General features: G+C 39.9%; 1 protein-coding gene and 1 long non-coding RNA gene across 2 annotated transcripts in view; one reads left to right on the forward strand and one right to left on the reverse strand.

The window, feature by feature from the left end:
- The window catches only part of dok6 (docking protein 6), a 50,710-nt gene extending 46,997 nt beyond the window's left edge, over positions 1-3,713 (reverse strand). Inside the window, exons 1-2 of the mRNA XM_039789897.1 lie at positions 3,579-3,713; positions 3,383-3,471 (exon numbers count right to left, since the gene is read on the reverse strand). Coding sequence (XP_039645831.1) covers positions 3,383-3,448 — 66 coding nt within the window. The 5' untranslated portion in view covers positions 3,449-3,471; positions 3,579-3,713. The remainder of the gene's footprint in view (positions 1-3,382; positions 3,472-3,578) is intronic.
- Positions 3,134-8,108, forward strand: LOC120552134. Its single transcript, XR_005637961.1, has 3 exons — positions 3,134-3,480; positions 3,562-3,791; positions 7,789-8,108. It is a non-coding gene; the product is annotated as an uncharacterized LOC120552134 (long non-coding RNA).
- Positions 8,109-15,286: the final 7,178 nt, after the last annotated feature.

Below are 15,286 nucleotides of genomic sequence, written 5' to 3' on the forward strand. Positions count from 1 at the left end.
GCCCCGGTAGGTAATTTTGATCACTCGGCAGAACACAGACCTGACCTCATGGCCTCAACCTTCACACATGGTGTGGTTTGGAAATGAGCCAATCATATTGGCAGATGCTGATGAGTTCAGCCTAAGCTGTTGGTGTGGCCACTTTAATATTGCATAAAGGGAACCATTCGACTGTACTACTTTCTAATAAAAAATAATGTATAATACATTTTAAATGGCACAGCATTACAATAGAGAATTGGGTGGGAGCATTAGAAGGTCAACTGTGATGCAAAGTCTTGATATGTGATATTTGAAAGACCTTTAAAGCACTAAAAAAAAGAAACCATCCCATGAGGGAGAAACACCCAGGACCTTTCTGGCCTAAAACTCCAGATGACAAGGTACAAAGTACATCCAGTTGCTCTAACAGGTAGGGCTGGGTACCGAAACTTAGAACCTTTTTGGTAACAATTGAAATGTGTGCTGAATATGTAAAAAAGCTTTTAAAAAACTGAAAGCTGAAATCTAAAGCTTAGTCTATTGTAAACTAAATGTCTCTGGGTTTTAGATGTTGATAATGTGGACTAAACAAGTCATTTGAAGATGTCACATTGGGCTTTAGGAATTTATGACAGTGTATAACAGTGAGTTTTACAAAGCAAACTAAACAATTGATCATGAAAAGCAGATGAATAATCAGCAGATTAATCAGTAATAAAAATAACTGTTAGTTGCAGCTCTACTGGCATCAAATGTTTGGTCAGACTTGTGATCTTGTTTACTCATCCTTTGCAGAGATAGTTCCTTATATTTGAATCAGAATAATCTCAGTTTTAAACAGTTTTTGATTTAGGCAACATCTTAAACATTCAAGAACTTTGGTTGCAGACCTGAATGGATTAGTCAATACGTACAGTAGATTTTGATGATCAATTTTTAATTTGTCAAGCAAAAATGCCTAAAATGCACTGGTTTTAGCTCGTCAAATGTGAAGATTTGCCTTCTATTTGCCTTCATTTTTGCTATGTTGAGGTTATTTTTATGATTTTTAAATTATGGTCGGTTTGTTTGGATAAAATAAACAATTTGAAAATGTCTCCCTCCGCTTTGGAAACTTGTGAGGATCATTTTTTTCTTTTTTTGCTGACATCTTATAGACTAAACATTGAATTAATTAATTAAAAAGGTATTCAATAGATTAATAAATAATGAAAATAATATTGAGTTGCGGTCCTATTTGGTCTATTTTGTCTAAGCAGGAATAGGAATTTGTGGAACTAACTCTTATATTTCTCAAAGTAAGGTGTTAACCGTGGACCATTGAATGGAGATCTGCAGTATGTTGCATGTTTGGCTGCATTTTAGTGATGAGGAATCCTAAGAAGCAAAGAGGCCTGAGCATCTCCCTGTCCATTATTCTAAATCTGAGTCTGTATGTATCCAGTATCCATCAGTTCTGACTCTCTGTTCAGCATATCAAGTGTCTCTTCACAGCCATAAACACAGTGAGCTGTTGAGTCAAAAATGAGAAAAATAAAATATGATGTTTGGGTTCATGCTACAAAATAACACTCAGAACTCTAAATATCATCCCCTCCACCCAGATGTGCATTTTTCCAGTCAACCCACAAATGTGTCACATATTTGGATTTTCATCTCTCTCACAAAACACAACACAAAATACTTGAAATTAAGCCATTTAGCATTGATGAGGTATTTTTCTCCACAGAAAAAAGAGGAATAATCACAGAGATGTATCAGTGCCTGTTGATTCAGGCATACAGATACCTTATCCCTGCTCCATTTCATTGCTTCTTTCTCTAACTGATTCAGAATGAGATTCGGCCTGGAATAACTAACCCTAGCGTGGACGGATACTAATACTTTCTGTCTACCCACACAGGGGTCCTCTGCAGCCATCGCAACATGGCTTTTCTATGATGAAACAGCAGCGAGCGGTGAAGGGCTGAAGGAGTGGGCGATCAGGACACAAACTGTTTTTCTCCACAAACAGCAGGATGAGATGTGGAGCTGGCAGAGATATGGCATCCATACCTCAAGCACAGCCAACGCAGCATGCGTCTTCAGTTGCTTTGCAAAGTCATACACTAATAGCATATGCAAGAAGTAAATAAACTGAGCCAACTGTATGCAAGCTAATTTGCATGTTAACAACAACAAATGTATTCCGCTTTCATTTGTTATACCAAGCTAGTGCAAGTCCTTTAGGGGCAGTAAAGGTTTCTCTTACTCAACAAGAATTACTCTTAAAGAGCAATCAAATATAGCCTCAATGGCAGCAAACAGTAGTAGAATAATGTTGATGAAGCCAGGTGATGATGTGAGGAGGCAGACATCATTAGCCTCCATCATCACACTTCATCAGAGGAGAGGGAGTGTACCCGCTCTGTTGGCGTAATGAGCTGGAAGCATGAACAAAAGCAGATGGCTTTATGAGTCAGACAATAAGGCGCTCATAATTGAATATATATCATTCATTTCAATTTAAGCAGTCAAGCCATTTTTCTCCTTGCTGTACCTCGATGGAAATCCATTATCAAGGCGTATTGAAGGGCTGCCATCACACTGAATCAACTGGAGTTCAATGAGACCTTTCAATACTGGGAATAATTCATCAGGACTTAAAGAGAGTTAAAATATGAGGCTCTGACTGATAATAGCCAGATGACAATGTGTATAGTGATGAATGGCATTCCCAGTATTCCTATTATGTTGTACATCTGAGAATAAAACAAGGTGTTAATTAGCACCATGCACTATGATAAAGAGATGTATGGCCTTTGGTGCTAAATTGTCAGTGACCTTATTAGAGTTAATTATGGTGTGGTTCATGTATGTTGTAACACTTTACAGAGTATCTCAGTTAGCTTTTAATTATAGCATTTTTATTTCCTCATGGGTAATTTACAATGTTTTTCTTATATAACTACAGTTCTGGTTGGGATATCTGTCTAAAATGTTTGCAACCTAACACAGTCTAGATAAACTAGATGCAGCCTAACTTTCTCAAAGAAAATAAAGTTACAGTCTAGAAGCTGGGAACAAAAGAGGGAATGTGATTTACATCCACATGACACCAACTGTCAATCATCTAGACTTTGCCAACATCTCAGTATGTGCAGAAGTATGTTTTGCACAATACACTGAGAGAAACTTGGCCGCTGCTCGTGCTGCTCTAATCTGTTTTTCCTCTTGAAGAGCTCGCAGCAGGACGGCTGCCTATGGAGCAATTAAAGCCTCTTTCTTAATCCAGCCGCCCCTGATGCTTAAAGACCGCAAACAACTGGAACTCCTCTTCTTCCTCCTCCTCCTCCTCCTCCACCACCTCCTCCTTCTCCTCCACCGCGCTAGACAGCAAGTGCAACAGTAGCATACTCACCCCCAGTTTCTTACTCCGTATCCTCACGTATCCCTGTTTGACTATGTCGTTGAAGTTGGAAGCCATGGTGAGGGGAAGCGGGTAGCTTCCTGCCCGAGGTAAAAAAAAAAAATAATAATAATATATATATATATATATATATATATATATATATATAACAAAGTAACCTTATTTTCTAGGTAGCGAAATGTTTTACTTGAGGGTCGGTCGGTGAGACATCCAGCAGCAGGAGAGCGGGCGGTGGGCAACCTGCTCCTGTGTCAGCGCTCAGGCTGCCCGGCTTCAGCGGCGCAATCTATCCGCGAGAGGAGGGAGATACCATTCAGCTGATACACTTCAGCCGGAGAGGATAGCAAAGGAGGAGAGGACAGAAGAGGCGCGCTTCCTGGACCACACCATCCCCGAAACTGTGAGGGGGGTGGGAGATAACTGCTGTGGAGGGAGGGAGGGAGGGGGTATCTTTAATGGGAGTTGGAATGCCCGACTTTTCAAAATATTGTTTTCGCCATACTCTCAAATCGTCAGCACTGTAGCTGACAACCACTCATGTTCCCGTTTAACCAGTGGATCTTATTAGAGTTGCCTAATGTCTATTAGTGGATTAGTCGTCTTGGTCGACTGCAACCTGATTAGTCATTTGTATAAGGAATGAGCTCAGTAGGCTATCATATTATCATGGTCACATCTCTGAAATTAAATAATAATGGTGTAATAAAATATAGTTTGGTCGTAAAAGTGACACTATGTAACCTTTAGAAATAATATTCTTCTCCTACTGATGAAAACAACGTCAGGGTTTTTAGTTTTTGAGCCTTGTATTTACCAGCTAAGCAACCCTGGTTGCTTATGGTGGCTAATTTTATAGATTAGATATTACTTGACTTTATGACTCTTCTCTACTTGTGCTGTTTTAGCATTTAGAATTATCCCATAGTGGGAACTAGTGGCCACAGCTAAAATTATATTCAGTTTAGTGAGTTTTTAGTTAATAAAAAATAGCCTGTATACTAACTATCTTCATTCATCTGAGTGACCATGTGATAACAAATAGAATGTCGTTGGGTTTTAGAATGTAGGTTGGGCATCACCTTGGATATTATAAAATTGGATATTATAAAATTGGATATTATAAAATTGTGATTTTGAACCCTTCTCTGACATTTATTATTAATCAATTATTCATCATTAGTGAACAAATAATCAGCAGATGTATCAATAATGAAAATGGGTAAAGGTTACAGACTTCTTTTTTTTTTACCTTGGTTTTTACCTAAATATCAGACACCCGCTAATAAGGTAATACAATTTGAGATTGCCAGTGTGTGAGCACCATGTTTTGTTATTATTAGCTGGCCTTGAATTGATGTTTGTTTGATTTCTTGAATAATAAAACCAGATAGTCCAGTAAAGCATCATATGAATTGTAAGCGAACCAGAGCATACAGCCATCGTCTGCAGATTGGCAATCAAAAAGCTCTGAAAATAAAAGCACAGAAACAACAGATTTTGATCCCTGCCAAAGCTATAATCCTGATCAGGATGTAGTGAGAGGCGTTGCTCCGGTTGTGCAATTGCAGAGAGTGATATATCCCTATTAGATAGCAGATGGCTCAGGTATAGGGGCTGCCATTACTTACGTTGATTAAAATGTGGAGAAGCCAGATGACTTATGTAACAATAAACAAATATATGATTAAGTGAAGATCATTTTCATCACATCAGATTCCTTTTTTTACACTCTTCAATCTAACAATAAGACAGCACTATAGATGGATGTTGCAGTATCAGAAAGAAGATAGATGAGGACGCAAATGTTCTATCTTTTCTAGCTCTGCACAATTATCCTATTGCTCAGACTGATGTATTTATTTGTTGTGTTGCACTGAAAGAAAATGTCCTCTGCTGAGAAGGAGGGGGGCTTTGTTCAGTGCATATAGATGCCTGTCACTTTGAGAAGTGCTATTCTATCAAGTGTCAGCGTTACACAAAGGTAAAACTCAATGTGCGTATTTTCTTTCCTGTTAATCACATTCACAATTGTGCACAAAACAGCAAGCTGCCACCCCTCCAACGAACAGCTTGACTTTGATAGTCTTCATATCTCTCTGGAAGTGTCCTCAAATTTCAGACTTGTCAGAGTTGTTTTGTCTTCATAATCCTCTTTGTACAACATGGCCCCGTTCCATCCCCGCTGCCTTGTCATCCTCTCTCTAAGAAAACAATGCTGACAGCAACAATTACTTTTCATTGCACCAAATATTGTGCTCTGGTGTCATTACCGTGAACTGGCCTAGTTTTGGGGAAGTAATTGCCTGCCATGATACAAGACCAACAACCAGTTTGGCCTCAGTTGGTCGCAGGTAGAGTGGCAACACAAACCGACATATGGCGCTGACATACATGAACGCTGCCAACAGGGTCAGATGTGTGGAGAGTCACTCATGAGTGGAGAGACCTTCATCAAGGTCCCGAGCAAAGCAGCCAGTATCTGCTGAGGTGTAAAAAACAACTCTTATCCAATATGGGCAATTTATCAGGTATTGACCTCATAATCATCACCGTTTTTCATAGACATTTAGCATCACGTATTCAAGTCCCTTCACGTCCATAATGATTAATACTGGCAAGACTGAGCCGCTCACAGAGACACCGTGCCATCCATTAAAGCACTTAGGCATTCCTAAAACAAAAAGCACCCCTGAATTGTTTATTTAGTCACAGCTGAGGCAAACTTTAGATGCTCTGGTGAAATATTAAAATTGCCTTTGCATTGGATGCTTAGTTTGTCTCAGTGGTATTTGGCGAACACTCACAAGCACAAGCAGCTAAATAATTAACACGTCCTAAAAAGATAAGCAGGGGTGAATGAGTGGAGAGAGGGAGAGCGAGAGAGAGAGAAATGCCTCTCTACGCTTAGTTGTTTGCCAGGTAAGCATTTTTAGCATGTGGGCGGAGGAGAGAAAATAGAGATCACACAGGCAGAGTTATGGTAATGTTCTGCTCCGGGTTCCTGTACTCCAGCATTTTACAGCAACTCGTATCAGCCTGATATGTTAATAGGCACAATGGGATTTGGGTTTGATTAAATGTCAATGCCTAGAGGAAGAAAAAAAAGCTTGTGCGGAAAGAGAGAGTGAGAAAAAAAAGCCCATTTCTCTGAATAAGAGATGTGGGCTGTTCTGGGCTCAGTGGGTTCTTGGCCATCCAAGGAGGACATTGGTTAGTCACACAGTATAGGACAGCAAAGGTTGTGTGTAGTCCCAGAGGATCAGGCCATGACATGTTTGTGATTTACTCCATAACAGCTAGTAAGTGGTTGGAGGGCCTTTCTGTCCTTCTCTAGAAGGTGAGTCGTGAGAGTGGGCGATTCGAGAGGGTCCTTTACTTCAATCACAGATGAGCATATGAGTAAAGAGTATAAGCCTATTACAAGGGGTTCCTTGCATTACCAAATTAACCAACAATGTTATCAGAAGAGTTGAAGATAAGATTTAATTTGCGTCCGCGTGTCAAGCAGATACACCTTTTCATGATTGTCCGTTTTTAAATTCTGGCTTATCTACAATGAGATAAAGTGAACATTTGCATTCAGAGAAGATTTATAATTGTAAATGAGCACATGTGTCGGAAAATGAACTTTAGAAGTAAACTGTGTAGATACGCTAATGATCATTATGGTAATGGGGAAGGATGAAGGGTGAGGAAAGTGAGTGAGGGAAAACAGGAAAGACATGCAGACAGATCAGGGTGAAGCAGAGGGGAAAATACAAAAATAGGAAGAAGAGAGGCACATGGTTACGATGAATAGAAAAGGGATATCTCATTCTAAGGGAAAAGGCTATACCTCCTGCTGGTTTGACCCAGTCTTTGTGTCTTAAATTGGGGTCCATCTTATGTCACAGTGAGGCTGAACCCCGGGTTGGATCTCTGGAGACGTGTTCTGCTGCTGTGGCATTTCTCGTAGAAAACGACGGGGGGGGGTGGGGAGAGGCTGAATCCACAGTTCATCACATTCAGCTCCTCTTGGAAGACAGAGAAGTAAAATAGGTGCCCCCCTGCGCTCCCACAAGAGTGATGAGACGCCTGTTTTTCCTTCCTCTTCTTTAATTTCATGCAGCGCAGCCAATTTGGAGACCAGAGGCTGAATTCATTACCTTTCTAAATGAAAGAGTGACTGGTCTTGGATCACTGACCAGGTCCTTCGTGTGACCATCTCATTCATTTTAGTCATCATAATCAGAGACACTTAATGAATTATGTTCTCCTGATAAATTCAGATCTTTTTTTTTTTTTGGAGTTAGGCCTCATAATTATTTTGTTTAAAATTATTAAAACATTATTTTTGTTGTCAACAGATTCATTTGAAGTTGTAAGACTGGCATCCTGTTTGGTTTATCTCTCCACAGCCCTCCACTGTGACGGTCAACCACAGACAGTTGCTACAGAAGACCAGACATGAAGCTAGTAGGGATTCTTGCTAAAGGACTCCACAGCAAAGCAGATGCTAAATGTCAAGGGGGTGTAATCTAGGGTCTTGATCTCACAGTGCCACCCTACAGCCCCTCATCCTGAAGCTCTCTTAACACTATGTAATTATACATTCATCAACACGTGGTGCTGTGTCTCTTTATCTCATCACTGCCTCGCCCCCTGAAAAAAGAGTGGAGACAGACAAGCGTGACTAATATGTATGCCCTGTAGAGGGCAATATTGTCTGCTGTGTTAGGGGGAGTAGTTTGAAAGGGCTGTTTAAATGTCTTCATGTTTCTACTGTATGATAATGAGATCTCTATACTTGTTCGATAATTTAATAGGGTGAGTGATGAATGAGCAACATATGAGTTGTGTAACAGACGCTTTGTCTTGCTGCAGAAAAAACAAAAATCTGTCAGTTTCAGTGCAAGTGATTTAACACAAGTTGCATTACCCCAAATAGATACCAAGATGTTTTGTGGTTTGTTGCTAAAAAACAGAAGAAGACTTCTTTATCACCATGCGTCTCATTTAACATGACTCAGATTCATGGATCTCTTTGCAAAAGGTATCTGTCCTGTCCCTCAACTCAGTTTGAAAACAGCTTAAACAAGTATGATCAGAGTAGCAGAGAGTCAAATTTGTCCAAAACTGCCCTGAGAGCTGCAGGTTATTGGCTTGCTTATTTAATCTGACAGATTTAATATAAAACAGGTGATGCTTGTGCTTTAGTCAATGGCCGTGGCTTGTGGGCCCTTCTTCGGGATTGGCAGAAGCACATGACTCCAGTGTTCACCATCCAGATTGGGACAAAGCTACTCTTTTACCTCCAGGGCCCGCTTCACAACGGCTCATGTGTGAGCATGGAAAAAGAGTGAAAATCAAACCTCCTCTGTAAATACACCAAAGGTCAGTGATGACGTCAGAGTCCGGGGACAGCCTCCTCCGTGATTTTGCGGCCCATCCCCGGCGCCTGATTCGTTGCAGCTCTTTATATTTTGCACTCTTTGCTCCCTGACCATAATCCCAACATAAATACAGTAGCACACTTCTGTAATAGAATTGTGTTTGGTGTATCGCCCACTGCTCATAAGTCTGTCTATCTCCTGTATGTGTTGCAGGTAGCTACAAAAGGAAGAATATATTTTGCTGACTCGTACAAAAACTTGAAAACAAACTTATTCCGGGATTCCTTTTGATGTAGTTTACTATGAACTGTATGCGTTTTTTCATGCTGTGCTCTTCTCCCACTACCCCTGGGCCCTCTAGGCCTTGGCCCAAGACTCTCCAACTTCCTTTTTCTTGTATAATGACTGACTGCAAAAGAGTGTGTAACATTCATGGCCTTATTGTTCGGCCATGACCCTCAACTGTGCTACATGTAGCTTTTCAGAATGTACCTTGAAGTCTTGCCAGGCATCTTAAACTTTGTTCCTGTTCTTCCTCAACATTTATTTTCCTTTCCTTTGCAAACAAGTGTTTGTTTTACACGCAGGTCATCTGATTGCGCCTTGGATAGACAGGGCTCTTTGAAACTCAATCCATTTCCTCTATTATCCATGGCTTTGTGTGTGAAAATTTACGCCACATTCCTGAGCTATAGTTTTGTTATTATTGCTATTATTTATGCAATCACATCTAAAGGATAAACAGGAAACCTCCACCCATTTAGACTGCTCACTTGTAGAAATGTGACTGACTGCTATGAAACATTAATAAATTATACCGGAGATAACTGGCAGGCTTAAAATTTGATCCAGGCAATATGACTTACACCCCATATCTACTTACAGGAGATATGAATTGGTTTCTGTAAGTGTCCAGATGATGTGGACTTGTCATTATTTATTCTGAGGGGCAGATCAGTTAGATGGCTAACAGCAGTGCAGTCTGGGAGGCAGCCAGCCCCTCCTGGAGAGGTACTGTAAGCACAACTTTCCCTTCTCCACAGTGCCTGTTTTTGGAAAGGTTTTTACATGTGGCCCACATCTGCATCCAGAGTATAAAACTGCTTCACTGACATCCATTTATACAGGAACAAATGTCAGTGCTAGTGTCTGATGTGTGCAAATATTGTTGACAATAATTCATCTTATGTGTAGTTTTTTCTCCTCTGGGTAATAAACCGTTTGAAAATATGGCTGTCGTCCTGCCTGTCACAACAGAAGTAAGATGAATGTATGTTCATCATCATCAGCATACAGACATGCCTGTGTACAAGTAAGAGACAACTGACATGTGAATATGTAGATGCACATTATTGTGTTTAGCATAATCTAGAAGGAATAACTTTACCAGATGTTCTTGATTAGGTTTTCTACTCCTACATATACGTACCTGTGATCAAAATCTCACGGGACCAAAAACTCAGATGTTTTTTTTATTTCCTATATAACAAAGGAGGCTTTTCTCCTGGAAAGCCTCATTTATTTGTGTCGGACTGAAGAAAAAGGGGAAAAAGAGTATTTGATCTGTTAAAGTCTCTTGCAATTAACCAGGAACCATGCATTGGCAAAGTCTGAGTTGCTGACATTGTGTAGCTGCTGTTATTTCAGCACTCTCCAGATGGCACTATTTTGTTCCAGGATTCAATGTGCACCACTAAGGCTCGCACATTCACATGACGGTAACCATTGGTTTGACAGTTAAAGGTCACACTGTTCACACCTCAGTAAAACAGTCCAATAAGGGAACCATGTAACAAATGTATTTGCATTCTGAGAGTTTTTAAGATAACCTTTATTCCATGCTTGAGCACAGGCAGGAACACATAATAAGTCATCCATTGTTGGCACCTGATTGAGTTGAGAATATCTAATATTTCATTAGAATTCAGCAATGAATGGTCTGGAGCATCAATTTGACTGCATTTTACAAGTTTTTCAATTTCAGTCATGTTATTGGGTGGGTTGGTCACAGGAGAGCCAGTTGGTAATGAATGGTTATTATAAATCAAATGTCTAAGATTTGTCAGAGGTTTGTTTTAAAAGCACAGAGGCCTAAAATAACTCAATAATTATATGAGTCACCTTGCCACTCAGGAAAAGCTTATTTTTTCTCCACCAAAGTACCCACTTCATCTTTGCAAAAACACATTCACAGTGTGGCTATGAACATGTAATATTTTTGGATCATGAGGGGAAAAAAACCACTCCCTGTCAGATTTTATGTTTTGTTCATCTGCCAAAGTAAAGGTTTGACAAGAAGGAACACAGTCATTACCACTGGCAACCATAACTTTTCACCTCGGTGCTGACGGCTTCCCTGACTGCATCACTGCTATCTGATTCCCATCCAACCATAGTGGGACAGGCAGCACAGACATAGCACATAAACAAACAGGTGAGCAAGTGAAAAAATACAATTAAACCCAAACACACACACACACACACACACACACATGCACACACATACATACAACATACATACATACATATATATATATATATATATATATATATATATATATATATATATATATATATAGCACAAACAAATGCAGAAGAACATTCAAACTCTGTCTGCTTGCCTCTCTCTCTTTCCTTCTCCTCAGGTGTATATGGTCTCTTTGACACAATCTGCTAGTCTGCTAGTCTGCTGCCATGCAGCGCCACATTTAGCTCTGCAAGAAGCGCCAGACTGCAGCTGAGCAGAGCACAGTGAGGAGGTTATTAATGGCTTTCCTTATTTTAAACGAGCTGCAAGCTTGTCTTTCATCCCATCTGTCTTCACGGCACTCAGTCTCCTTGGTCCTAATGGGCCTATGGCTGTCGCTCTGTCAGTTTGCTCCTAATGCGCCCTCGTCTGTCTGGTGGGTCGCTTATGAAGGCACACAACAATCTATCACCATCAACTGATGTGTTGCACCTCTTCCTTAATTTTAAGGTCATGCAGCATTATGTTTTAATTAACAGTGTCCAACCACTGCTCCTGCAAAACTTTACTTAATGAAACATGTTTGATTGTTTTTTATAAACTTTAAAAGTTAGGAGAAGTAATTCGGCAGATGCTATCCCAATGTCGTGCCCATGAAGGTGTCAGCGAATCAAAACTTCACGCTGTTTTCTCTAGCCTTCAACTTATCTCTTTGCCCTTTTCTCTGTGCCCACTTTCTCCCTTTCACTATCCTCCTCATCCCCTTGCCTTTCATTCTTCAGAGCCTCTGAACGTCACCTATCACCACACCCTGCTGTGAATTTTGACACCTGTCTGATGTATGCCTCTCTTCTCTCTCACAGGACCTGAGCGCACATGGACTGCCTATCAATCACTCCGCAGCCCCGTCTCCTGCAGAGCTCAGCCAATCGCAAGTGATTGGGTTTACTGGAAACAGGATGTGTCAGAGAGTAAATGAGTGCATGTATAAATGTGTGAGCATGCACACATATCTGAACATGATGTTGCGTGTCTTTTGGACAACTGAAAGGTCTGAATGAAGTAATATAAGTTGTCAACCTCCTGCATACACACACACACACACACACACACACACACACACACACACACACACACACACACACACAGACACACAGTTATTTCCCTTTTCACAACCAACAAGTTCTTTTCCATATGTTGGAGGGTCAGTATGCATGTAACATGTACCCTCCCACATGTGCAATTAAATCTGCCAATGCAGATTGATGTTATTTCTCTTCCCACATATGTACACCCATAAAACTCATATAAATTAATTTAAAATAATTTCATTTACAGTATATTGTGTCACATTGGTGTCAGCAGGACAGCATTCAACCTATCATGTTAGATTTAGTACCACTTGTCTGGGAGATAACAAAGACTGGCAGCATGAGTCACAACCTATTGCAGCCCTCCAGACATCATGACACTGTCTGACATGGATATGGTGGAACCCATTACGGATTGGTCATTTCCCTCCATTGCTGCTCAGAAGCAAATGAGGAGTGACGACTCCGCTCCCTGGTGGGAAAGCTGGGACATTTAAAATCAAACGCTTCCGCTTTCCAAGGTTTCAAAAAATAACCGGTATGGATATTGGGGATGGGGGTACCCCATCCTGTGAGGCTTTGACGTCAGTAGTGCAGGCTTCTTCTTCAAAGGGAGCAATGGATTTGGAAGTCTATGTGATTGTGTTCAATCTTCATCCAACCCACAAAACCTACCACTTCAGTAACTCCCTGAGGTACTATGATCTTTGGCTCTGTATGCTTTTCCATTGGGTTAGAGCAAATGTGAAATGACTCATTGCCAATGAGGTTTTAGAGCAGATTGGCAGCTTTAATATGAGGCTATTATGACCCATATTAGATGGACTGTTCCAGGACCACTAAAAGCCTTCTGTGGACATGGCCTCCAAGTTTCAGAGTGCCAATATATGATCATTTTATGTTATGTATGTGTAGCTATTTCATTTTTAGACTATAAAGAGAGCATTTTCTGTCAAAGTCTGCAACTTCAAAATACTCATCCTAGAATTATCTTTGACTAATGCTTGAGGTGAAATGAGTTTGAGGCAGGGTGGTGTTTGAGGTTGGGATAAATCAGCAAACGTAAACATGCATCTGAGTTATGATCATGTTTCTTACTTTTGAGAAATCTTCAAGAATAGGAATGAAAATGGAGCACCGCCCTATCACCACAACCACCACAGATTTACAGCAGAAAATCCAACACTAAAAAAAGTTTGAACGAACACATTTGTCAATTTCTAAACTAAATTTCATGGAATTTCAATTTTTGGGTCAGTGGCTAAAAAGCAGATATTTGAAGTGTTTTCAAATATATTTTGTAATAAATCACCGTAGATGTTTAGTTTCAAAGGTATAGATTATTAGCCTAGAAATCTAGACGCACCCTAGTGGCAGCAAATGTTATTTGGGGTCTTGGCACTCCCCGTTGACTTGCGAGCTGGAAAAACCCAAATCTGGTCAGGCCAATCACATCGTGTATAGAGTCGGTGGGTGGGCTTATGGCTGCTGCTGCTGGGAACGGCGGTCTTCTGGAAGACTTGGAGTTAAACTTTTCTTTAAGAAAAGAACAAAGAATGGCACTGAAGTCATTCTTAAAAAAAGAAGATGTGTTCGGAGTTTTGCCGACCGGATATGGCAAAAGTTTAAAGTTTAATCTATCAACTTGCTCCGCTACCTTCTTCGTTGCTCTGCCTGGTTGTAGCGCTATCCTATTGCGTGCAGAGGGAATTTGAAAGACAGCCTTTTATCCCGCCCCTTGGATTGAGCTCCGTCAATGGTGAGTTCCCAGACCAAACATCTTGATGTGGGTCTGGCTTGTCAGACTAATAGATTATGATAATATAAAGCCAATTATACAATCAACTGTGTGCAGTGTATATGTATCAGTGTATATAATCAAAATGTGCCTTTTGCAAAGGCATTTTTACATTTTATTACATTGACTTTGAGTGATTTAAATGCCAAAAGCAAATGTCTGGGAGAACTGTGGTGGTTGTAATATTTTATTGCAAAATGGACTTTTCCTAACAGCCTGAGGTAGGAAAATATATATAAGGCACAGAGAATCAATGACAAAAATACAATTAATTGCCCATTATATTGATTACAGCTTGAAAGAAAGATGAGAATTGGTAAAAATATGAGCAAATATATCTGGTGATTAAAACACCACTCCCCTACATACTGTATGAAATAAAACTGTGTCAAAAATTGTCAAAGGGAGAGGAATAGATATGACCAGAAAATATATTTGGGGTAGCGACATCCAGTAAAATGCAATGCATAATGAAGTCTGGCACATAGGTTGTATTTGGAAAATGACAACTCTGAGGAATGAGTGTACTTCCCGACCTGCAGGGAGTTCTAACTAAACCACATTATCTGAAAAAATAACCATACATAAAAAATCCATTACACTGGCAATTACAAAAAACATATAGCAGCATCCTTTATAAATCATATTGATATAAAGCATTATCATATAAAAATAAATGCATAACAATTTGTTTGCCAATCATTAAAAAATTACAAATTATGACACAAACGTTTTCCAGAGCACCAGTAAAAATGTGCCAGACTTAATACAATACAAATGATATTCATCCTTAAGTGCCATTATAATGTTATATCATAGGATTTCTATAATCTGTATTCATACACAGCTATTTGTTAAAAGGGCAAGGTAATGGCACAAAGACAAAACAAGTGAATTTACAAATATACACAACAAAATATTCAGAGATATTTACAGTTAATATAAGTTCTTGCTAAAGATAACAAATTGAGAACTCAATGCGAGTTAGTACGGACAGTTTCTCATTGTGTATGTGTCAAGTTTTTGTTGCTAGATTAATGGTGCGTTCTTTTTGTCCACCGAAGTCGTTTTACGAGTTGTTTTCCGGAGTTACGACCCGGAAGTTGCAAAAAGAACGCCCCCGAGGTCGTATTTACAACTCGTCAAGTCGTCTGAACTCAGAGGACC

This window comes from Perca fluviatilis, chromosome 22 (genome assembly GCF_010015445.1).
Source record: "Perca fluviatilis chromosome 22, GENO_Pfluv_1.0, whole genome shotgun sequence".
Lineage (NCBI taxonomy): Eukaryota > Metazoa > Chordata > Actinopteri > Perciformes > Percidae > Perca > Perca fluviatilis.